At 46.9% G+C, this 25088-nt stretch overlaps 1 protein-coding gene across 1 annotated transcript in view; it reads left to right on the top strand.

The window, feature by feature from the left end:
* MAP2K1 (mitogen-activated protein kinase kinase 1) overlaps window positions 1-25088 on the top strand; it is a 71073-nt gene that overhangs the window by 44961 nt on the left and 1024 nt on the right. Inside the window, exons 6-10 of the mRNA XM_033107263.1 lie at window positions 16426-16550; window positions 19230-19431; window positions 20739-20803; window positions 23682-23743; window positions 24137-24182. Of these exons, the coding sequence (XP_032963154.1) occupies window positions 16426-16550; window positions 19230-19431; window positions 20739-20803; window positions 23682-23743; window positions 24137-24182 (500 nt within the window). The remainder of the gene's footprint in view (window positions 1-16425; window positions 16551-19229; window positions 19432-20738; window positions 20804-23681; window positions 23744-24136; window positions 24183-25088) is intronic.

Genomic DNA, 25088 nt, shown 5'->3' with positions numbered 1-25088 from the left:
ATACATATATAGTCAGTTGAGTTTTAACAAAGATTACAATGTAGTTCAATAAGGAAAGAATGATCTTTTCAGCCAATGATGCTGGAACAATTGGATATCCTATTCACAAACCTAACCTCACACCATATACAAAAATTAACTCTCAGTGGATCATAGGCCTAACTGGAAAAGAGTTAAAACTATAAAACTAAAAGAGGCATAAGGAGCTATCTTAGTGACCTGTGTTTTAACAAAGAGTTTTTAAATGGGACACAAAGGGCACAAATTATAAAAGAAAAATCAATAAATTCAACTTCATCTAAATTAAAAACATTTGCTTTTTAACAGACAGTGATTAAAAACAAAAAGGCCAGCCACAGACTAAGAAAATATTGGCAAAAGCGTGTCTGTCAAATGACTTTATGTAGAATATATAAAGACTTCTTACAACTTAATAATAAAAAGATAAACAACCCAATAAAAAAATGGGTAAAAGATTGGAACAGACACTAAAGAAAATACATGAAAAGGTATTCAACATCATTAGTTATTAGGGAAATCTCATTGTGGTTTTAATTACATTACAAAACACCGGGTATCTAAAAAGACTGACCCTATGGTACTGAGTATGTGGATCAGCTGGAATTCTCACATGCTGCTGGTGGGAATGTAAAATGGTACATTGTATTGGAATGGTGCATCATGTTGGAAAACAGCTTATCTGTCTCATAAATGTTAAGCATGTATCTGCTGTACATTCAGTCATCTCACTCCGAGGATTTGCTCTGAAGAAATGAAAGCATGTGTCCAGTCAGGGACTTGTATGTGAATGTTCATAGTAGTTTTATTTGTGATAGCCAAAAACTAGAAACAATCCAAATGTCCATCAGCAGTTGACTGGATAAACAAATTGTGGTATATCCACAAATAGGATACTGGTTAGGAATAGAAAGACCACCGATACATCGAACAATATGGGTGAATCCTCAAAGAATGATCCTCAATGAAAGAGCCAGGCAAAAAGCACATAATGTGATTCCATTTATATAATTCCAGAAATTGCAAACTGTAGTGACAAAATGCAGATCAGTGGTTGCCTGGAGAATGAGGGAAGGGGAAAAAGAGAAGAAGTACAAAGGAGCATGAGGAAACTTTTAGTGGTGATAGGTTTCTAGTCTTGAGAGCTTGTTTGGAGGTTCTAGCAGGGGAGCGCAGCTACTCGGATACCCTTGACTAAGAAGATGGTCCTCTCCTCCATCGGGGAAGGTCGCCCTCTTCCGAGTGCGCAGCTTCGGAAGGGACTCACATGGATCAGTGAGGGAGGAAGGGGACACCCGCCGAGCCAGCCAGATCAGCCGAATCTACCCTGGCGATCAGTGGGGTGACAGATGTCGCAGCCAGATCGCCCTCACATCCGATAGGTTTCTAATCTTGATTGTGGTGATGTCATATATATTCATCAAATGATATACTTTATATGGATTTATTTATTGTATAAAAATTATATACCAACAAAGCTGTAAAAAACCGAAAAGTAAAAACATAGTCAAGTTGCTGAAAACCAGTGATAAAGAGAGAGTCTTAAAAGTAGCCAGGGAAAGGGATGACAACTTTGGAAAACAGTTTGGTAGTTTCTTTGAAAATTAAATCATCAACCCACTTTTCCGTATTGACCTAAGAGAAATCAAAACATCTATCCACACAAAGGCTTGTGCACAAATGTTGATAGCATCTTTATTCCTAATAGCCCCAAACTAGAAACAACCAAAATGTTTATCACCAGATGGGTGGGTAAACAAACTTTGATATATTCAAACAACAGAAAACATTATGCTAAATGAAAGAGGCCTGACACAAAAGAGTACATATTACATGGTTCCATTTATATGAAATTCTAGGACAGAATTAATCCACAGTAACATAAAGTAAATCAATAATTGCCTGTGGGTCTGTGGGGTAGGAATGGTAGAGTGAGAATTAACTTCAAATGGGCATGAAGGAACTTTCTAGAGTAATCAAAATATTAAATCTTCATTTTCATGGTGCGTTCACAGACGTATACATTTTTTTCAAAATACATCAATTAGGGGCGGCCGGGTGGCTCAGTTGGTTAGAGCGTGAGCCCTGAGCTATGGGGTTGCTGGTTCGATTCCCACATGGGCCAGTGGGCTGTGCCCTTCACAACCAGATTGAAGGACAATGACTTGGAGCTGATGGGCCCTGGAGAAGCACACTGTTCCCCAATATTCCCCAATACAATTTATTGGAAAAAAAACAAAATGAAATTATACACTTAAAAAGTAAAACTGTAGAAAGTCTCTGCTTTCTTCCTGCAGCAAAACGGCTACCATTTTGTCCTCTTTTCACTGGCAGTTAAGAAAGTATCAGTAGGAAGTATGGTATGGCGAGGGGACAGCAGTTTTCCAGTAGTTTTATGGCCCTTAATCTATGGTTTTTTAAGACCTCTGAGTTCCATGTTAGAATATTTTAGTATACTTATTTCTGGGAAATAGGAGTAGCTGAAAGGAGAAGAAGGAACACTTCTTGAGCATGGGGCCCTGTGCTAGGGCTGCAGTCGACATACGGAATTGCGCTGAGAGGTACCCATGAGGTCAGTGTCGTTAGAAGGCTCTGCCGGAGTAAAGCCATTATTACATCAGGCATGAAATGGAGTCCTCATGCCTGCTCTAGGTTGCTGTGAGGATTTGTGATGTCACAAAAGGAAGCAACTGGCAAAGTGTTTTGCATATAGAAGAGCTTAACAGATGCTAATTGCCTTCCTTATTCCTTTATGTAATTTGTGAAGAAATTGAGACTGAGTGAGATGAAGTTCCTTTCATGCACCATACCTTTGTGTGCTCCTCCTCCTGCCTTTCCTGGGAATGCCTCCTCTCTGATCCCCACTGCTCCCCTCATACTCCTCATACCTTTGCTCAGCCTTTAAGTACAGCACTGTGGCAGGGGAAGTGGCCAGTCGAAGTGCAAATCCTGACTTGCTGACATCAAAGGGTGTATAAACTCTCTGAATTGTTTATTCATTTGTAATTGAGGACAAGTCATGCCAAAGAACAATAGCATACTTACTTCATATAATTTTGAGTTAGTCTTCCGTATAAATCATTAATAAGTATTAGCTAACAGTAATAATGTTATCAGTAGCTCAGCCATCTCTTCTTCCGAGAAGCTTTCCCATGAACCAGCCCTTTAAGTGCGCGGCCTCTGTATTCCTTTGACACAGTGTCCATAATAAATAATGGTCATTATTTATTGAGGACCTATTACATACCAAGTACCATATTATGTGCTTTATGGTACTTATTTGTTGTTCAAACAACCTGTGAAATAGGTGTATTTTTCCTATTTTACACTTGTGGAAACCAAAGCTCACAGAGTTTATATATTTCTCTTGCTAGGCTTTGGGTTTCCTCAAATCAGGAACCATGTCTAATTCATCTTTGTTTTTCCAGTCCCTAACATAATTGCAGAAAATAGCTCCTCCTCAAAGAGTTGTTAAAGGGGTAGGTGTGTGAATAACTTTTTGTCGGAACACACAGGAATCAGCAATGAAACTGGGCCAGGAACTCATGTCTCCTATTCGTAACACAGTCATTAATCTAGTCCTGTGTTTTTTTCCTACCATGTGCCTTCTCTGTGGTTTTGATGGAAAGCTCTAACTTGATTTGCATTTTAGAGAGGAAGGTCTCAGCTCATTCCTGGAATAACCAGCGTGCTTTCCTTTTCAGCCTGGTGCTCCTCCACTTTCCCAGGAATTTCTTGTCTGGCTCCACCAGTTATTACTCTTTGGCATGAAGAGCTACTTTGTGAGCCAGACAGGTCTCTGGACAGATGTCTTTGGTGGAGAGTTCACTACTTACCCAGCCAAGAAGGGGGAAGTCACTAGAAGGACTTCTGCCCCAGTGAGCAGCATGTATGCGGGCTGACCTGGCCTGGCTGCTTATTAGCTCCTCAGACTCTTTGCTGTTTGTGTGTCTTCTCCAGAAGTTCTGAAAGAATTGGCTGTGAGGTCTGGCCTGTGGAATGGTACTCTTGTACCACTTGGTTCCTGAGCAAGAAGCACAATGAGTGGATGAGTCCTGGAAACCCGAGTTAGGGTGAGAAGGAGAGAGCACCTCCCTGCTTCTGTCTTTAGGCCTCCTCGCTGCCAGTAAATTCTTCCTCTGCTCTAAATATATTCTTTCCTGATGAAATGTAAACGCTGTTCTTCTCATTCTGTCCCTGAGAAAAAATGAGGAAGTATAAAAAGGCTTTTTCTCTGCTCCAAATTTCTGCTTATTCCTACTGTTGATACTGATTTGCTGGCGATAGCTTAGTGATTATTTCAATTAGCTTTTGCTGTGTAATAAACCACCTCAAAACTTAGTAGTTTAAAACAACAACAGTTTATTCCTTTCTACAATCTGTGGGCTGGCAAGGCTGATCTCCCCGTTTTTTTTTTATATCATCTGGGAGGCTAAATCCCTTGCGTCTTCCTTCCCACGATGGTCTTAGGGTTTCAGTAGCAAAAGAGGGTAATCCCAACATTCCAGCACCGCGTAAGCCTCTGCTTATGTCAAGTTTGTTACTGTCCTGTCGGTTAAAGCGAGTTACATGGTCAAGCCAAGATTCAAAGAGTAGAGCGACCTATTCTACCTCTTGTTGGGAGGAGCTACAAAATATTATAACAAGTTCTTTCATGCCGTCACAGTGATAAAAGTTTGAATCCTGACTGTTTACTTACTGTGTAGCCTTGGGTGAGTTATTTAACTTCTCCAAACCTCAGGGAATTGGAGAAAATAGAGCCTACCTAAAAGGTTTTGAGGATTAATTGAGATAATGCCTACAAAGCACTTAGAATAGTGCTCACATAATGGACATGTAATATACATTAGCTGCTGCTTAGCAGATGACTTGGTATAGGCTGTTATAATTATCAGCAACAGAAACCAGCCTAATGTGGTTTAAGCTTCTCAAAACTTACTCACTAGAAGGATCCTAGGAAAGCTCAGGGAATCCTTTGAAAAGCTGAACCCATAGACTTTGTCGGATAGGGACTAGGGACGCTCTGGTTGGGGAGCTGGGTCACTCAAGCAGAAAAGCAGCTGTGCCGAGTTCACACCTACTACAGGGCACTGCTTCTGGGCCAATTGGCCTGCTTAGTGTCACTGCGGGGGTGGACTTCAGGCTCAGTCACCTCCCAGAGGACTCAGGGGTCAGTGCCCCCAGAGCATCTACTCCCACAACAATCTTGCAGGTATCATGAGACACCATCCTCTCATACTGAGTGTTGGAGACAGGTTGGCTCCCTGTTACCTAATCTAGCATGCAGAGGTGACACTTAGGATTTTAAATTAGATGAAAGTGATTTCTAGGTGTGCCCACTCTAAGGAAAACTAGTGTACAAAAGTAATTTATAACACAAGTTGCTCTGGGGGCAATCCTTTGCTTTTTAAAAACACTACAACATGATCTTTCAAATACATGTTCTCATAGAATCTTCATAAAGGCAAGCAAATCACATTAATTTGATTCAAACACTGCTTTTTAGGAATATGTTGGTGATGCAAAACTAGGCAATTCCTGCACTTAAAAATTACTTTTTAAATAAGAGGAAGTACAATAATGGTATTCAAGGGGAGAAAACTTTCCAGGTGCCATTTAGGTACAGCTTGGTAGAGACATCTTGAAAGTTGTTCAGCTATCTTTCTCTAACTGGGTGTGTGTCTTGTTTCTAGTGAGGTACACCGCTTTGGGTGTGCACATGCTAGCTTTCCTACATTTCCCTACACACTGGATGGGAACTTAGAGATAAGTATGTTCTCACCCTCAATTCCTACAGAGATTTGTCTCTGTCATTGTGGAGCAGGACTTCTTGGGCAGGACAAGCACAGCTGATACTCCCACTGTCTGAAGCTCTAGCCAGCTGTTGAGAATTTCATCCGTGGTAAACTGGTTCGCTCTGATCCGTCCTGGCGTTTTGCAGACATTGTGTTTTATTTGCACTGCATGTTCGAAGGGTGAAGCAGTCTGTGCGTCTCAGCCTGGTGTATGTGGTTTGTGGGCTGTTGATCAGGGGGTGGGCATTAGATCTGTGACATATCTGGGAGTATAAGTTTTCTGTGAGATCTCTGGGTGACATTCTGCTGGATAGGAACGTGCACATCTTTATTTGCCCTTCTCACAGTTGCTTCCCCCATCCAATAAAAATAATTCATATTTGTAAAATGTTTATAGAATATTTACCAAATTCATGGTATTGGATGAATCACTATGGAGGGCGTACAGATGGCTCAAATGAATTATGTCCTCCAATTGCTTAGAGTCTAACAGTGGAAAAGAAACATGTCTGTAAGTGACTCCTGGTAGAACACAGCCAGTGTCATTGTTTTATGCATGAGTCACTACCCTGCCAACTTTCAAATAGAATCTGACGTGATATAACTAGATAGGATTCTTTGGTTTCGTCTGAAACTCACTTCAAGGCTACTTAATCCAAAGAGGGAATGTATTGGCCTGGGCTACCAGGAGGTCTGAAGGCAGGGAGGAATATGGGGTCGAATGCCAGTCTCAGGACTCTGTACCTCTCTGCTTTACTCTTCGTTGTAAAGAAGAGTACTAGGTGACTCTTTTAGTCTGTCCTTTTAGTCTGACTGTCTTCACTGGGCGGGCGCACGGACCTCACTAACCCCCCCCACGCCCCCCCACACACATCTAGTCTACTGTTCCCTGTCCCTGAGAAAGAGCTCCGCCCACTCTCCTCTGTATCCAGATCAGTGCTTGAACTACTGATTGGCTCTGCTTGGAGTGCCTACCCACTCCTGGACCAATCATTGTGTTCAGGGAACTAGAGTAGTCTGGTTGGCCATCCTGGGTGATAGGCCCACCTCAGTGGTGGGATAGATGAGGTGTCTTGGTTGACACCCTATAGGAGAAACACTTGTTGTTGGAGGAGGAGCATATCTCAGGTGAAAAAAGGGGGTTCTATTAAAGGTGGGGAGGAGGAATGGATGCTGAAAGCAAGCAAATTAGAAAAAAAACAAAGTTTTTCCATTATAAATACTATAAAGCATTAGGTCAGAAGGACAAAAAAACTGCCAACATAAACCAAAACAATAATTAAGCCATAAAGGCAGGGGTGGACGAACTGGCAGCCTGCAGGCCAAATCTGGCCCACCCTGCCTGTTTTTGTATGGCCTGCAAGCTAAGAATCCTTTTTCAGAATTTTGTGACGTTACAATTCTGTGCAATTCACATTTTGATGTCTGTAAATTAAGTTTTATTGGAAACAGGCATGCTTGTGTAAGTGTTGTCTGTAACTGCTTCTGTGCTATAATGACAGAGCTTGTGAAAGAGACCGTGTGGCCCTCCAAGCCTAAAATGTTTGCTCGCTGGGCCGTTATAGAACAAGCTTCCCAACCACTGGGTTCAGGGGAAGAAGAATCCTCTGACTGGAAACTTTAGAATTTAATCACAAAACTCAACTTTAAGTTCGTGATGAAAACGTGATGGATGGCATAGGTAGGAGAGGGTTTTTTTTTTCCCCCTGACCCTGGAACTCTGACAGGAATTAGCTACAAAGGGTTCTGTGTAGTCTTTCCATTTCCTGTGGCAGGAGGTCATAGGTCCACTTCGTCCAAGGCTGACGCCCAGGTGCTTAGGCTCTGAGTTAGACTGTGTGAGTGGGTGAGAAGGGACTAGAATACAGCTCTGATTCCATCCATTTAAAGCAGTGATGTGCATTTCCAGTCCACCACTCTTCTTAACCCACTCTAATGACCACCGTCTTATTTTGATGGAGACCCTGGAGAAGCATTACATGGTTTAGATCAATATGGAGTTCATACAGTTTAGCCCGTAAATTATTACTGCCTTGGGGTTGCTGGCTGATGATCAGTGACTGGCTAAGAACAGTGTTAAATTATACCTCAGCTTGTTTTGCTTTCCCTTCTATCAGGTGAAGCAGTGTGTAGCCTGCTAGATCTTTATGCCGAGTATTGGTAGCCTGGGCCTGCAGGGTGCTGAGAAAGCCAGCCTGGGTTTTTGAGCCAGACTATAATTGGAGCAAGCTAGATGGTTCTCTTCAGAGCTGGAGTAGTTTGTACCTTGGGGCCACCTGCTTGGAGTGCACTGCAAAAGAGTTCCTTATTGCCCGGGATAAAGAGTTATAACAACAGGGAGCTGTCAGGTCAGAATGACATTAAAACTTCCCTGGAGACTAGAAGAGCGTTTTTGGATCCTACTCTGGGGACAGCTGGGCATCTCCAGAGCACCCCATGGGTATCCCAGCAGCGGTCTCCAGAGGAACTGGGTCCTCAGTCACAGGCAGGATTTCAGTGTCTGAAGCCTTCCTCTCTTCAGACTTCCTGTGGGCACAGAAAAGCAAGATCTGCAGTGGCCCACGTTTGTTTTTGTTTTGTTGTTGTTTTACCAGCTGTTGGTGGCAGATTCACATGTAATGAGTTTCTGAGTAGCTTCTGCAATTCTTGCAAAGCACTGCCCTGCCTGCCAGGCCTTTTCTGGCATGTTGCCAGGCCTCCCTGAGACAGAAGGGTGGCCCCTGAGGCCGCACACAGGGTTCTGTCCTGAGCGCAGTCCTGTGGGTGTGTCAGGACGATGTCTGTGCTTTGATCCATACGTTGCCATGGTGTCCAGGAGGCCACCCTAGCTGCACTTCTGCTTCTTTTGCTCACTAGTCTCCTCCCCCCCCAAGGGGGGCAGTGAATCTAGAGGGAGGCTGATTCCTTTGAACTCTGTCTAGACTGCCCCGCCTTACAGATGGGGCGAACCAGAGAGTGGCTAGTAAGTAGCTGGAATCCAGTATGCTGGTCTCTTGGTTAGAAATGAGTGTCACGTTCTCTCTAGAAGTATGTCAGCTCCTAGATCCACAGCGATGGATTATGGCTTCTAGATGAGTTTGTCTCTAGCTCCTCAAGCGAAGCAGATGGGAAGTTGGAGGAGGGAGAGGGCTTCCTCGGCTCCCTTTAGGGAAGCATCATGGCGGAGGTGGTCAGTCTCCATCTGAAGCAGCTGGAGGAAAGAGCACTTCCAAATAAGTGTGTGTGGGGAGGGTGGGGGGGGGGTGAGAGGCTTTTTCTTTGTAGACTACACAAGGAACAGAGTTACTTTGCTTACATTTGTCCTTAAATTGTCAATCACACTCTTTTAGTGCTTCTTTCAGGGACTTGTCCCAAGCTAAGCTAGGAATGGCTGGGGAGCGGCCTTCCAGACTTCTGTGGTGAATCATGCTGAGCTGTGACCCAGGCACAAATGGTAATGCCTTACTTTGCTGGAGCTTGGATCACCATAAACCCAGTGATGTTTCCTAGAAATTCTCTCCCACTCTTCATTTTAAAATGAACGGATCTCCAGCCTGGCCTTCTCTTTTCCATTGTCTTTCTTTTTCCCTTCTCCTGCTGAGCAGACTAAGTCTTCAGCAGGTCAAAATAGGTTTTTAGCTGATTTTCCTTTCTTGAGTAGCAGATGATGAATATCCAAATTAGCCAACATTGTTTTCCTGCCCACTGGTGGTTGATTGGCTTTGTGATAGACTGAGTATCTGCTTGTCTTCTGAAATAGCCTAGACAGTCTGGAGAGGGAAATACACTATTTTAAGGCAGATATTTTAGTGGAAAGGTTGTTTTATGACTTTTGGCAAGGGACTTCATTTGAGCCTTAATTTCTGTATGTTAAATTGGGCTGCTCTGCCAAGTATGCATCATTAGAAATGAGAGATCAGGGGATCTAGGACCCATAAGCTTTTTCCTTTACTGCCCCTCTTTCCTTTGGTTCCCCTCTTTCTGTCTCTCTGTAGTGTAACCCCTTATAGTTTTCCTCTAGCTTTTGTTACATCCTATTTTTAAAATTTAGACCATTTCTTGGAATGGCTTGTACTGATGAAAACCAAATACTGACTCTTGCAACATCATCTAATGTTGAATTGTCAGCATTTGTGTGCCTTTTGGGTCAGATGTGAGCGCTGAATTTGCAGAGAGGGGCGCACAGAGGTAGAGAATGAAAGCATTTCAAAACGAAAAATTTAAGTACAGTTGCTAGACTTGGTTGCAAAAGTCTTGAAAATGAAGAGAGATAAAAATAGCTGCTTGTTAGGACCTGGCACCTGCTCCTGCTCCTGGGAAGGCTCCCTGTTGAACTCAGTTGTTAGTCAGAAGGAGCTGGAAAACCACCTCTAGTTCCCGCTGCGTCTTGCAGTGAAACTTGTCAGGGAGGATAACGAGCTGGAGCACAGCAGGAAGCGCTCACTGACTAACCCAGAGCAGGGAGTTATTTTCTCTCACAAGCAGATTTCAAGGATTTTAACCTACCCCAAGTCACATCCTTCTCCCAGATTAAGCTTGTTCTATCTATATAACATGAGTGACCCCCTTCCCCAACCACAACTTTTAAAAAATTGAGACATAATTGACATAAAACGTTGTATTAGTTTTAGATGTATAACAATGAGTTGCTATATGTACATATTTTGTAATAAGCACCACAATAAATTTAGTTAACATTGATCAACACATGTAGTTACAATTTTTTTCTTGTGACAATAACTTTTAAGATCTCTCTTAGCAAATTTTAAGTATATAATACAGTATTGTTAACTGTAGTCATCGTGCTTGCTGTACATTACATCTCCAGGACTTATTTATCTTGTAACTGGAAGCGGTGCCTTTCGACCACTTTCACCTACAACTTAATAAATGGCTTTTCTGCAACTTCGGAGTACAGCTCACTGTGGTTTGCCATTTGCTTTGCATAATCAATCAAGACGCTCTGAGTTCTCTATCCTCTGCCGTTAGTGTAATCTTAACCGATAACTCTGGGCCTCAGTGTTTTCTTATTTGTACACAAGGGTTTATAATGCTTGCTTCATACTATTTTTATGAGGATTAAAGAAGACAATATATTTAAAAGGGCTGGCCTGGTAGGTGCTCAATGACCCATAGCTATTGTGGTGTCTTCCTAGGTTGGCTGGGTTCACTGGCGCCCCCATCCTCCCACCCCAGTCTTTTAGCTGCATCCATTCCCCTCAGCTGGGAGAAGGCAGCCAGGGGAGGGAGCTGGAGCTTCTGTTTAATGCTCTTGGGGAAGATTGGGTGGGAAAAAGAGGTTACAGGTCATGCTAATTGAAGGGTTTGGGCTTTTTCTCTGAATTTTAATTATCTTTGCTACTTAATGAGCTCTGAGGCCATGGATGACTGGAAGTGGCTCTGAGACTGACTTTTCGGGGTTAACTACCTTTCCCTTCTGTTTCTTCATCTTTGGAGAAGGGTTATTAAGGCTCTACCAGGGATGCTGAGAAGAGGTCATTTGAAGTCTAGAGTCACCATTTAAAAATCTTTTTTTCTTTTCTTTAACCTTTAACTCTCACTTATTCAAGATCATCTTACTTTTGGATTCAGCCTTTGTCACAGATGAGCCAGTCTGGTGTCCAAGTGTTGCTCAACTTGCTTCTCTGGGGCCCTCATTTCTTCCCTCCATCTCTCCTTTTCTGTTTCTCTTATGCTCCCCATTGCCTCCCCTGCTCCTCTGCCCTTCCATTCCTCCATGTCCCACCTCTTCCATCTTGCCTTCCTCCCGCACCCCACCAATAGGGAATGCAGCTTCTTACAATATTAGCCTAAACCAAACCCATAAACCAAACCCAGTGAGGTTACTTGAACATAGTACCATATGGGGGCTGATGCTCCCCTTGCTTCATCTGCCTGGTGGCCCTTGCTAGCTCGTCAGGTTGGCATCGATCCTGGCTGGCTGGAAGATTTTAGACCGAGTCCACAATGCCCTGCCCTCTTTGCCCTTACTGTCTCTCTTTGCCCTTACTGTCACACACGTGCACATGTGCTTGTTGTTTGTTGCATTCTGTCTCCCGTAGTGGCAACAGCCTTGAGGACAGCAACTGTGTCCTTTCTACTCATCTCAGTGCAGCCACTGTATAGTGTTTATAGAATAAACAGATGACCCGCTGAATTATTTAAGCCAAACCCCTTGTTGTAAAGAAATACAAATTAAGTAAAAATAGTGTGCTCTTGGGGGGAAATCAGCGGGCTTTGAACAATGGTTATTTCTGAGAAAGAAAATATCAGAGAAGAACATATTTTCTTCCACTTCGTTTTTCATAAAATCTCCTTGTCCATTTTTGGAGAAGGAGGTTTACCTGTCCTCTTGTTGCAGAGGCTGGGGAGGATGGGCGTATGAAACCGGAGCGTCAGCGGTTTCCTAGGGAAGCTTGTCAGCCTGGGAACTTAGGCAGTGGCGGATGCTTCCGCAGTGTAGCCTGGCCCACCAGGTGCGGGGGCTTCTCCCAGCCTCACCCTGTTGATACTGAAGGATCAGAAAGAGAACCCATGGCCTGAGAAGGCTTCAGGAAGTAGGGAGGCACTGGACCTGTTACTTGAACAAGTTTTAAGTTTGCTGCTACCGTGTTTGCCCGAAAGTAAGACCGGGTCTTATATTAATTTTTGCTCCAAAAGACGCATTAGGGCTTATGGGGATGTGATCCTGAAAAATCACGCTAGGGCTTATTTCCTGGTTAGGTCTTATTTTCGGGGAAACCCAGAAAGAAGTGGGAGGAAGCCAGTTAAGACCCTGGGCTTCAGGAGCAGGGCAGTATTCCAAGTTGGGAAGGGAACTTAGAAGAACTAGGCACCTAGAAATAGAGGTGAGAGGGTGGGTGGTAAAGGAGGGTGTTTTAGATGCAGGGACCAGTGCAAGAGCAGCATAGTTAGGCGGGTGAGCAGGAGCCTGGAGGGGGTGGACGTAGAGACACGTTGGAGAGCAGAAGGGACAGTGGAGGGCTTGGAAAGGCAGGCCGAGGGGCTTGGGCGCTGCTGTACGGCAGGTGGGAGCCACTGCGGGCTCTGGGCAGGGCTGTCCCACTGCAGGAGGGAGATACTGGGGCAGGGACAGAGGAGGGAGGGGTCATGATGATAGAAAGCAGATGTGGATGCTGACAGTTGGAGGGGACAGTCTCTCTCGGGCCTTGTCTGACGTGTACCCCTTTCTGCCCCCAGAGAAGAGCCTGACTTGACTGGAGCTGCCAGGGAGGAGCTTGTCCCGGCCTGGGCGCTCCAGCTACATGCTCTGGAGTTGAGGGATTTAGTATGTATGCCCTGGTCTCCAAGCAACTTCTTGTCAGGCTTCCTGGGTCATCAAGAGGGGCCATGTGCAGAGCATCTGGCTCCCAGGATGGATTTGGTCCAAGCAAGGCAACGCCCCTCAGGGTTTCCGTCTGCTCCTCTCAGAACCTACCCCATCATGGATCTTTGCAGCCTCCCAGGCGGTGCCGTTTCCTGGGTCGGGTGGGGGAAGCTGGAGCTGACGGCCAGGGATGGAGGAAAGTGTGTTATGTAAGTTTGAAAAAAAGGAGGCTTGCTTGCCATGTGAACGGAACTCAGATAGAAGGACAGCTGCAGAGGTAGTGCAGCCACTCCTGAGCAGCAGCTGCAGCCTGGAGAGAAGTGTCTGAGCCACAGAGGAAGGAGGTCCGGGCCTGGGGGAGGCGCTGGTGCTGCCTTCTCTTAGCGCACAGCGTATGAAAGAATCGTTCTTTGTGTTCCTGTCACATGGTGTGCTATTTAAATGCCCACACTGCATTAGATTGATCCTGGTCTCCATCTGGCGAGGCTGCCAGAGCTGCAATTTTCAGAGACAGACTAGAGAAGTGAAGTGGCTTGCCCAAGGCCACATGTAGAGCAGGTGGCAGGGCCAGGATTTGAATACAGATCTCTGTCCCTTCAGCCACCTCTGCTTTTTCACTTTAAAACAAGGCCTAACAAGTCCTTTCCAAACAGGCCGTGGAAGGTTTTGGAAGGTGAGGGAGCTAAGGGCTCCATATTGGTGGTGCCGGCACAGGGATGAATGAAGGGCTGTGGCATGCGGTGAGAGTGGGAGAGGGGCTCATGGTGGTGCCCCCCCAGCCAGGCCCCAGGAAGCGCTGTCACACGCCTAGCTCGTGCAGTGCTGTGCTGTTCCTCAGCAGCACTTTCCAGACACTGAGCACCGACTTCCAGGGTGCAGACCTCTGTCCTCTGTTTGACAAGGGCCAAGCGCTGTGGAGAGGAGGGCCCCTTGGTTAAAGCATTTGTCTGGGCCTGTCCTGATTGCAGGCGTGGAAAAGAAACCAAAGAAAAGCTAGTCTCTGAGTTCCTGAAGCTTGTGATCTCCCCGTGTGCTTGCAGTCTGTTTCTGTCTGTCTCCTCACACTAAAATGTAAGCTTTATTTTTCATTGGGAGCTTGATCGGTTTGCTCGCTATCGTCTCCCTGGTGTGGTGCCTGATGCCTGGCTCGTAGTAGGTGCTCAGTGAAGAGTAGGTGAATGAGTGAAACCGTGGCAGCAAGAGCAAGGCGCGTGGGAACAGGACCAATTTAGGTGTCAGAAGTTGTGAGTTCTGGTTCCACTATACCCCGTTTTTGCTGTCTGACCTCGGACAAGTCCTGGACTCCTTTGGGCCTTAGACATTTTGTCTCCACCATGAAGGGAGGAACCGGATGCCCCCTAAGGCCACTCCTGATGCCTACATTCTGAAAGTCTGTGTGTAGGAGACACGGGGTTGCTGAGGGGTGTGGAAAGTTCTCGTATCCTGTGTTCTCATATCCTGTGACATTATGAGAGCTGTGTCTTAGAAAGACCGCACAGATGGCTTGAAGTGTGTGCATTGGTTTATAGTGGCTTTAGGTCAGTCATTCACCGTGTTTGGGAGCACCTGCCGCTTGCCAGGTCTTGTCCTGGCTCTGGGGTTACAGTGCGAAGCAGACAGCCGACTTGTACCCTCCTGTGTGGAGCTGGTGGCAGGTGGAGAGGGGCTAGAGCTGGCGCGGGAATGTGGTTTTGACCCCCCTGGGCTGGAGATGGCGGGGCTAGGGGGGCTGGGCCAGGGGAAGGACAGTGCAATAGGACGGTGATTCTGTTTTTCAATTTGCTTGTGTAAAAACACTTCAGTACATCTGTTAGACACCATTTAAGAATGAATAGATGCATTCGTATGAGAGTATTGAAGGGAAAAATAAAATGTTAATAGTGGTTCTGGTAGGTTGGACTTATGGGGATTTGGGTTTTTTTCCTGATTCTCCAGATGTTCCTGATTCTCCAGATGTTCTATATAGTATCTATATTACGTCTGTCGAAGATTCCCTGTCATAGTTTATGATTTTGCCCCTGTGTGTGGCCTGCTCTTCAGTGGGTCTCATGTTTGCTGATGTCTGACCACAAAACCCTGTCCTGAGGACTTTTTTTTTTTTTTAAGATTTTATTGGGGAAGGGGAACAGGACTTTACTGGGGAACAGTGTGTACTTCCAGGCCTTTTTTCCAAGTCAAGTTGTTGTCCTTTCAGTCTTAGTTGGGAGGGCACAGCTCAGCTCCAGGCCCAGTTGCTGTTTCTAGTTGCAGGGGGCACAGCCCACCATCCCTTGCGGGAGTCGAACCAGCAACCTTGTGGTTGAGAGCCCACTGGCTCATGTGGGAATCGAACCGGCAGCCTTCGGAGTTAGGAGCATGGAGCTCTAACCACCTGAGCCACCGGGCCGGCCCCTGGGGACTTTTTTGAAGTCCCAGCCTCAGTTTTCCCAACTAAATGAGAATTCTTGGCTCTGGTCTGCTCACTGTACAGGCAGCTATTTGAATCAGAGGAGATGGTGGAAGAAAAACACTTGAAAGTTTACCCCTCTCTGCAAAGGGAGAGGTGGTGGTGATGGTAGCCAAGGCGGGAAGTGGGAAAGTCCACGTGCAGGGAAGGGGGACAGGACTGGTATTGGGGGCACTTCCTTGACCACCCTGAGGAGCAGTTTTTCAGGCCCCCCCAGTTCTCTGATAGAGAGGGGTTCTCCTTGACTAACAGGTAGATGCAGCTGTGTCAGCTGTTACAGAAATAAATGACTTCAGGGAAAGAGAATCATGTCAGCCCCTCCTAACACCTGCCAGTACATATTCATAAAACCCACATGGTCTGTGCTTGGAATGGAGGTCAAGAAGAGGAAGTCGCACCCCTTCCCTCCCCCTTTAGTCTTTGGTCTGTAGCGTCAGCGAGCATACAGGTCTTATTATTTGTGTTTTCCTTCCTGCCTTATGATCCAAGCACAGATACCATGTCTTGCCAGTAGGGGTGGTTGAAGCAATAGACTTTGAAATCTTGATCATGGATGGTAACTGACTCCTTCCTGTGGGTCATCTGGCCAAGTGTGGATTCTCAGAGTGGAAATCCTCTGGCTTTCTGTCCTGCTTCTCCAGCAGCTTGTCATGTCCTTTCCCGACAGTCCTTCCTCGAACCCTGAACAAGGGGGAATAAAGGGCCTTGGTGTCCAGTGTGTGCAAGCTGAGGGCTGGCTCTGTGGTGGGGTGGGGTGTGTCCTGGCACTCATGGTCAAGGCTCATCTATGGAGCGCTGACCCTTTCCCTCCCAGACTTCCTGTATCATTTCCCTAGTTTTCTATTTTTTTCTCCCTGCAGATGTCAAGCCTTCCAACATCTTAGTGAACTCTCGTGGGGAGATCAACCTGTGTGACTTTGGGGTCAGCGGGCAGCTCATCGACTCCATGGCCAACTCCTTCGTGGGCACGAGGTCCTACATGTCGGTATGAGCAGCGAGTTCCTTTTCTTGAGCTTCTTGTCTGGTCAGGGATAGGAGCCACTTAGATGCCTTTCCCTGTGAAGGCAGAGTCTGGTGATGGGAGATGGGAGGGGGTGAAGTATTGTGTCTCCTCCTTGAGGAGATTGCAGTCTAATGGGGGTCTCAGCCTTTCATAGGCGTTGGAGCATAATTGGGGTACTGGGCCTCTTACTAGAAGAGATTGTAGATCACAGCTTCCACTGTCGCCAACACTCGGATGTTTTCCAGAGCTTAGCTTCCATTTTGAAGAGATTGTGAGCTCCGTCTACCCTCTGGACACCTCTGCCTGATTGTCTCCTGAACTTCAAACCCAACGTGCTGAGAAATGGCCCCATCCAATACTGCCCCACCTTTTCTCTTCCATTACCAATAAATGGCATCACTGTTTCCTTGGTTTCCCAAGGTAGAGACCTGAGTATCAGCCTCCCTTTCTAGTTCCCCATCCTTTCAGCATCCCGTGGCCCCTGACGCATATGAGTCTATTCAGAATGGTTTCCCCAGTCCAGCCTCTTCTGCTTCCTCCCCGCATGTCTCCCCGTTAACTGCCTCTGCTTCTCACCACAGCGTAGCTCACATAGCTCCCTGGCCCTTGGCTGGCGTCTCTGCTCTGATTCAGCTGATGCCCCGTCCTGGGGGATCTTCCCTCCTGCTTCTAACTTCAGTGGTTCCCACTATCACCAGAGCTCTGTGCGTGGCTGTGCCCATGCCCATGGCAGCGCCAGCTTGTTCTCTTCCCTGTTCCATACAGCGAGCTCCTTGGGGGCAGGGTTAGGGCCTAGGGTCTGGTTTGGGGCCTGGCACACAGTGGGTGCTCAGGGAACGTTTGGTTGACTGAATGGGTGGGTTAATGGCTAGCACACTGCTGAGACAACACAGGGAGAAGTGTGACTGGTGAGGGCTGAGGGGGGCAGAGCAGGGGAGCAGTGGAGTGAGTGAGGGGCGCCATGGAGGCGGCTGTGAGTGCATGCGAGGATTGGGGGGCAGCACAGAGCTCGGGGCGTCTTAGCACAGGGAGCGGTTTAGGTGTTCTGTTTTAAGCACTTGAGTGATCTTTGATCAATGAGGTTGTCCCAGGAAGTAAAGATTATTCCCGTTTTAGAGATGAGGGACTCTAAATTGAGGAAGGTTAAGTGACCTGTTCACTTACCTTTCAGAGCTGGGATTGAAAGCGAGGTCCCGTTTTTGTCAGTAAGTCTTCCTTTGCGAGCACGCCCACACGCCTCTCAGGTGGGGTTTGTCAGCTGCTCCTGCCTCCCCACGGGAAGTTCATGTCCACATGTTCATTCCTTCTCGCCTGCCCTGTCCCACCGCCACTCCACTCACTGTCAGTGTCACTCAGCTGGTGCTGACCCACATCTCCATCCTCCTCCAGTAACCCACAGTCTTACGACAGATGAAAGCCACGGGCCCTTCAGAGCGTTCTTCCAGTTTTCTCCCTGTCATCCCCTCATTGCTTCTTCCATACATGTCTAAAAACTGAGCAGCTAGCATCCTTGACCACTCAATTGCCAATGTGCACATTCAAAATCAATTAACAGGCCCTGACTTATTGATCCAGGGTTTAATGGTTTGGGTTTTTGTGGTTATGTGGTCAGTTCCACAATAGTTCAGCGTTGGAGTTAGAGAAAAATCCTATGGGAGAAGTTAATTTGTTGTCCAAATAAATGTATGATGGTCAGAATAAAGATTTTTTTGTAGAGTTCTTGAAATATATGTGCTATTTCAAATAATGCTCAATAAAAATGACGCTTTTATATAGCACTATAGACTTTTTTCTTTGACTTTTCCCACCAATAACAACTCGTATTTGTACAGCATTTTGCAAGATCCCACATCCGTTTTCTTTGCTTTGACCATCTCAGTAACCCTAGTGAGGAGAACAGGTATTTTGTTATGTTCCTGTTCCCATTATCATGAGCCCCATTTCATAGATGAGGAAACAGAGGCTCAGGGTCACATTGCTTACAGGTCCTAGAGTTAGGACTTGAACCCAGGTCTCCTAATGCCAGATTCTTTGCCTTTTCTACCATTCCATGTTGTCCAAGAACAGTGAGTAGATGGCAGTGCTATACTTAGAACTCAGCTTTCCTGACTCGTCAGGCCAGTGTTCTTTCTACCTAGTGTACCATCTCATTCATGACCCATGTTCCGGAAGCTTCATGTTTCAGACTCAGGTAACACAGTGAGCCTCTCCTGCTGGGCTCTGGACGGGCTGCCCCACTCACTCAAGACAGCGTTCGGGCTGGGCAAAGCTATAACCACAGCTGAAGCAGCAGCCAGAGTTCACCCAGGTTGGATACTGTTTAGGGCAGGTTATAGGGGAGACAGTGTGTTGAGGAGGGGCCAGAGCCATGGCAGCTGGCTAGGATATGGGAAGCACAGTATTTGGGGGCAGGTGAGAGGCCGAATTTAAAAGGTTATTGAAATGGGATGTGAGCTCTGGAAAGGAAGGGACAGAAGAAGATACACTGTATCAGCAGACCCCGGGCCGGGACACGCAGCAGCCCACCCTCCTGCAGTGCAGGCAGGTCTCGGGCAGGATGTCCTGAGGCTCCCTCGAGCATCCATGAGACTCCCCCATTCCTCTTCTGTGTGGGCTAAATTAGCTCACAGGTGACCCTAACTGTGTCTGTCTCTCTTGTAGCCGGAAAGACTCCAGGGGACTCACTACTCGGTGCAGTCGGACATCTGGAGCATGGGGCTCTCGCTGGTTGAGATGGCGATTGGGAGGTACCCCATCCCCCCTCCCGATGCCAAGGAGCTGGAGCTGCTGTTCGGGTGCCAGGTGGAGGGAGATGCGGCTGAGACACCGCCGAGGCCAAGGACCCCTGGGAGGCCCCTCAGCTGTGAGTATCCCCAGCTTGGACTGGGAGGGTCCCTTACTGTTGGGCATTTCTGGGGCTGATTATCTGCACATTCTCCCAAGACCGATTCCCTGTCTCTGGACGCCAGCCTGGGGTCAGGAAGAACAGCAGGAGTCTCCAGGTGGGCGTAGGAAATTACTGTTATTACCAACAACGTCCTACCATTTGTTGAGTGCTGCTATGTTCCCAGCACGGCACTGAGCACTTACATGCATTGTCTGATTTTTAAAATGACATTTTCTTTTTTTATAGGTAGGTTTTTTTTAATTGAGGTAAAATACACATAACATAAAATGCACATTTTAAAGTGTTCAATTCCGTGTTTTTAGTATATTCCTCCATTACCACTATGTCACCCCAGAACATTTCCATCACCCCGAAAAGAAACCCCACCTCCATTAGCATTCATTCCCAACTCCTCTTACCCCACCCCCTGGCAACCACTAATCTGCTTTCTATCTTCATGGATTCACCTAGCATTCTTTAATGAGAATAGCAATTGTGTGTGAGCACTGTTATCTCCATTTAGATATGAGGAAACTGAGGCATAGAGTGCTTGACTTACCAAGGCCGCGTACACTAGTAAGTGGTCAGGTCTGGCCGAGGTGGGGAGCACTTTGCAGCTCTGCCTGCCTCTTTGAATGTGAATACTGTGAAGTAAAGCTGGTACTTGGCAGGTTCTGGCCCAGCCATCTTCTTCTAATATAGCTCCTGCCAGGACATTCCTGTCTGACCAGGGAGACCTGGTCTTTACCCTCATGAGGCCCACATGGAAGAGGGTGTGTATGAGAGAAAGTTTTTGGGGCTGGAAGTAACTGATGGCGGGTCCTTGGAAAAGGCTGGTGGCTGTGGCCCCTGAGGATGCTCGTGTCTCTGGGGTATAAAAGGAAGAAATCCAAGTTCAGGGAAAATGAAAACTAAGTCCTTTAGTTACTCAGTACTATCTCATTTGCTCCTCTCAATATAAGGAAGGGAGGAAGGGCAGGTGTTAATTATCATCTGTCTCTACTTTATAAACCTCAGACCTAGGCTTAGTGGTCAGTTGATTTGCCCAAGGTCACAAACCTTGGATGTGGCAGAGCCCAGTCTCATACCCAGGCTGCTGACTGTGGCCTTTGCTGGTCCTCTGTGGGGTCAGGCTTGACCTACGGCTGTTTGTCTCTGTGTATCGCTCACTACCCTGTGCCGGTCCTTGGGATCCATGACCAACTCCTAACCTGTTATTGGCAAATAACCTCCTGTCTGTTTCTGAGAAGGGTTTTCTCCTTTCTTTTTATTAAAATCTGTAGCTTATGGAATGGACAGCCGACCTCCCATGGCAATTTTTGAGTTGTTGGATTACATAGTCAATGAGGTAAGTACTGCATGGCTTCGTTGACCATGGAATTTATTTGCTCCTCTTAAGAGAAAACTCAGTTGATTGAACTGGGAAACCCACGAGTCTTGCCCACAGTATGGGTTGCTTGCGCCCCAGGATCCATGGGTTCTGCTTTGTGCATCATGCTCTTGTAATTTAGTGGCTGGTTTAGAGGCTGGTTTAGAATCTCTTCCCCAGAGAACATCTTCAGGTAATTCAGAGTCTCTTAGCCTTTCTCAGATTCCAGAGCCTCCACCTTACCACTTACATTCTCATTCCTTCACTCACCAAGCATTTCTTGTGCACTTACTATGTGTTAAGCACTGCGGGTGGCGGTAGGGACGAGGTGGGATCCAAAGCTGGAAAATCCAGAGTCCCTGGTCTTGAAGACTATTCGATTGTTTGGGAGAGGCCAGGCAAATGCATATACAACTGCAATACATGTTTTTGTCTTGTAAATGCCATTAAAAAGCGATGAACATAAAAAAATGACCAGTGTAGAAATAGATATGAAAAACATTCACTATAAATTGTTGCATGAAAAAAGCACATTATAAAATAGTATGTATATTATGATCAGTTCTTTAAAAAAAAAATCTATGCCTGTATGTCCGTATATAGTCTGGAAAGTAATATAATGGTTATCTCTGTGAGATGAAACTACAGGTAACTAAGGTTTCTTTTTGCTTATTGCTATTAGCTGACTTTAATACAAGGAACATATACGGGGGTGCCACAAAAATGTACACAAGTGACGCTTTGGTCAACGTTGCTCAAGCAGTAGTTGGTTGTAATCAGAAGTGTCTGGACACTGATGGTAACCACTTTGAGCACCTCTTGTAATTGCAGAAGTCAGACGTGACTTGTATTCATCATTTGTTATCAATTTATACTGCCTATTACAATTTTAATAGTTTTCATTTCTTAAAATGTGTATACATTTTTTGGCACCCTCTGTATTATTTATAAATATATAAACCAGTATGTTTAAATGAAAAAAGGATCAAGGAAGGAAGAGACTGCCAAGCATTCATCTAATTTGGGTAGGTTTGGGGGAGTGGGAAGCTGGGACCGCGGCTGCTCAGGAGGGGGCAGGGCTGGAAGAGCTGGGCTGGGCTCAGGGCAGGGTTTTAGGTGATAGGGCCAGCACTCTCGGGCTCAGGAGCAACACGGGGAGTGGGCAAGGGATAAGCTCTGGCGTGTTGGGGAGGGAGCTGGAGGCCCCCACTCAACTGAGGTGTATGGTAAGGGCATCGCCCTGTTTTCTTCTTCCTGAGACTAGTGGAATAACTTTTCATCCTTTTTACTGCTGTCTAAAACCACATCCCAGAAGGCTCAGAAAAGGTCCCCTTATCTATTACAAACTCTCCAAGGAAGATTCTGGTTCACCCCAGCAGTTAATAAGTCACTGTCACTGGTTCAGTCTACGAGGAAGGTTAGCTGATCTCTCCTGACTGCGCAGCTTTAAGCTAAGCACCATGGGACACGGAAGGGTTCAGGATCTGATCTTGGCTGCTTAAGGACTCAAGAAAGGCTGTGCGCGTGCATTTACAGTAGTCAGGAAAGACATCCTCTTACTGCTGCGACCTAAGCTGAGTGGGAGCCACATTAAGGGAAGAGAGGGCCTGAGGTCAAATATGCAGGTGCCCGTCGCCCAGTGTGCACTGCTTTCCCACGTTCTCACAGTACCCTGCGCAGTTCTCCAAGCACTGCTCAGGTGGGTCAAATTGGTTTTGTGTCCTCTTCATACAGGTAAGGAGACAGGCTCGTGTTCTTCCCACCTGGTGCTCTTCCTTATCACCTACTCCTCCCCAGCCTCCCTGGAGGCTGACAGGTGCCTGCACCTCATACCCTGCTGGCACAGCCCCGGCCTTGCCTGGCTCCCTCCTGCTCAGGACTGGCCTGGCCTCCCCCTCAAATGATTCCTCCATCGCGTTAGCAGCAGGGACAGTCTGCAGGGTGGGCCTCAAAGCTGGGCCTCGGAGCAGGCTGATTCACCTGCTGTTCTGATAAGGCCTTCAGGCGAAGAGGGCTAGGCTGGGCTCTTTTGATAGTTGTCAGTATTTAATTTTTAGTCTCGAATCACCTGTTGATTTGGGCAGTGCATCAGAGCAGTGTCACCCTGGGCAGTGTCTGGACGTCCACTCATAAGGAAGCCGCACACAGGGTACCTGAGCGTGGGTCATGTTTCCTGAGCTGCGTGGAGCACAGGAGCTGGGTGCTCACAGGCCTTGTCCTGTGTAGCCCTGTGTGATCTCCCCTCCCCGCCCCAGAAAAACAAAGCTCTTGCTCTAATGCCTGTCCATAGCCTTATTCCTGGAGTGAGCGCGCAGCTAACATTCCTCCAGACCCAGCCCTCTACCAGTTAATGTTTTACTAACCTTTCTCTTCTCCTTCAGGCTTCAGAAGAGGGAGATACATTTTATCACTTAGCGAGCTAGTCTTCTGTGCCTGCCACAGGAGTTGCCTGGGCTGGACTGCCTGGAGGATTGCATATGGCCCCTGGCTGCTGCTACTAGTAATTGCTGGTCGTTTCCTTGCCACACACCAAGATTTACACTGGTAGAGTGTGAGCTGGAGAGGGTCCCAGAGATCATTAGGCCCTCCTCCTTCCATAGAAGGGTAAACTGAGACTCAAGAGGAACAGTGATTTGTTCAGTCACTAGATAAGTGAGTGCTAGAACACTTATGTGGCCCCAGTTCTAACTGGGTTGAGACTAGTGGTTCCACCAGTGACCCAGCAGGCAGCCATTGGCTTGTTACCCATGCCTTTCCTTGACTGGATAAGGGTAGCACTACCCAGAGGTGGGCGTGGGAAGGGGATGGCTGGGGCAGGAAGCCGGGCATTTATGTGTTGACATTTACTTATTTGTAGCCTCCTCCAAAACTGCCCAGTGGAGTATTCAGTCTGGAATTTCAAGATTTTGTGAATAAATGGTGAGTCGGCTCCTTGTTCTCTGGAAGAGTACCCTGGTTCTGTCAGGCTCCCACCTCAACTTGGGGAGCATGGCTTTGCTCTTTCCTGTCTCCTGTGATCCCTTTGGCTACTGCCCTTCTTCTAGACTTAGGTGGCCTGACAATAGCAGTGGGTAAAATAGCAGCTGCTTTTGGCACTTGCTGTACAGGGACTGGCATATTGCCTCTTGACCTTAGTTCAGCAGACATTTAACCTACTGTGGGCATGACGTTGTGCTAAGAACAGCAAGGTGAATAAGGCTCAGGCATCCTCAGTGCCTCTAGGGTGTGGGGAGGGCAGGCAGGCAAACAGAAGTCATTGGAGTTAGAGCCAGCTCCTGGCAATAGTTTTCACGTTATCTTTCTTCCTTTAAGCTTAATAAAAAATCCTGCAGAGAGAGCAGATTTGAAGCAGCTCATGGTAAGTCCACTTATTTTAGATTCTCCTGTCAGTTATCCATCCAGTACTTCTTGAGTCCTTTTCCTGCTCTGCTTTGACCACTGCGGTCCAGCTGACCCTGCAGCTGCAGGGTACCAGAGTCAGTCTGTGTCCTCCCATCAGTTTGAAGGAAAAGCTGGGTGGCCCTGCAGCCCGAGGAGTCCAGGGAAAGGGCCAACCTGCCCCTTCACGGGGACAGGGTCTTTTCCTAATACTGACTGGCTCACCTTCCATTCAGCACCCTCCCCAAGCTGCTCTCCACTTGCCTCCCCTCATTTGGTGGCAGTAGTAGGCGGAGGAGTTGGGTAGGAATACTGCAAATACCTGAGCTCACATGCCTCGGAGAGCCTGTAGGGTGTAACACACACTTCCAAGTCCATCATTTCCTTTGTTCCTTCTCACTACCCTGTGGGGCATTGAAGGCAGAGCTGCTGTCCCCCATTCAGAGTGTGAGAGCAGGCCCAGGGCCTCACACTGGTGTGCTGGCAGACCCAGGCAGAGCGGCCTGCTGCTGCAGCTGGCCCGCTTTCCTGGCCCCACTGCTGCTCAAGGGCAGGCTTCAGGAGCTCCTTCCAAGTGTGGCACAAGCTCTAGAGCAGGGGTGTCCAAACTGCGGCCCGCGGGCCAACTGTGGCCCATGATCCATTGTTAATTGGCCCGCAGCAAATTCCAAAAATATATTTAGTTGACTTAAATAAACCAGGTGAGGCAATACGTACTTCACCTCGAGTGAGTGGCCCGGCTGTTTGTGTATTTTACCGCATATGGCCCTTGGTGAAAAACGTTGAAAAAAGTTTGGACACCCCTGCTCTAGACCCACCAGGACTCTTGCATTTTCCTTCTTGGTAGCTTTTTCCCACCGCTTCCTTTCCATTTCCTCACACGCAG

Source organism: Rhinolophus ferrumequinum, chromosome 6 (assembly GCF_004115265.2).
Source record: "Rhinolophus ferrumequinum isolate MPI-CBG mRhiFer1 chromosome 6, mRhiFer1_v1.p, whole genome shotgun sequence".
Lineage (NCBI taxonomy): Eukaryota > Metazoa > Chordata > Mammalia > Chiroptera > Rhinolophidae > Rhinolophus > Rhinolophus ferrumequinum.
Note: the sequence above shows the minus strand (reverse complement) of the source record. Positions and strands in the feature narration are given on the sequence as shown.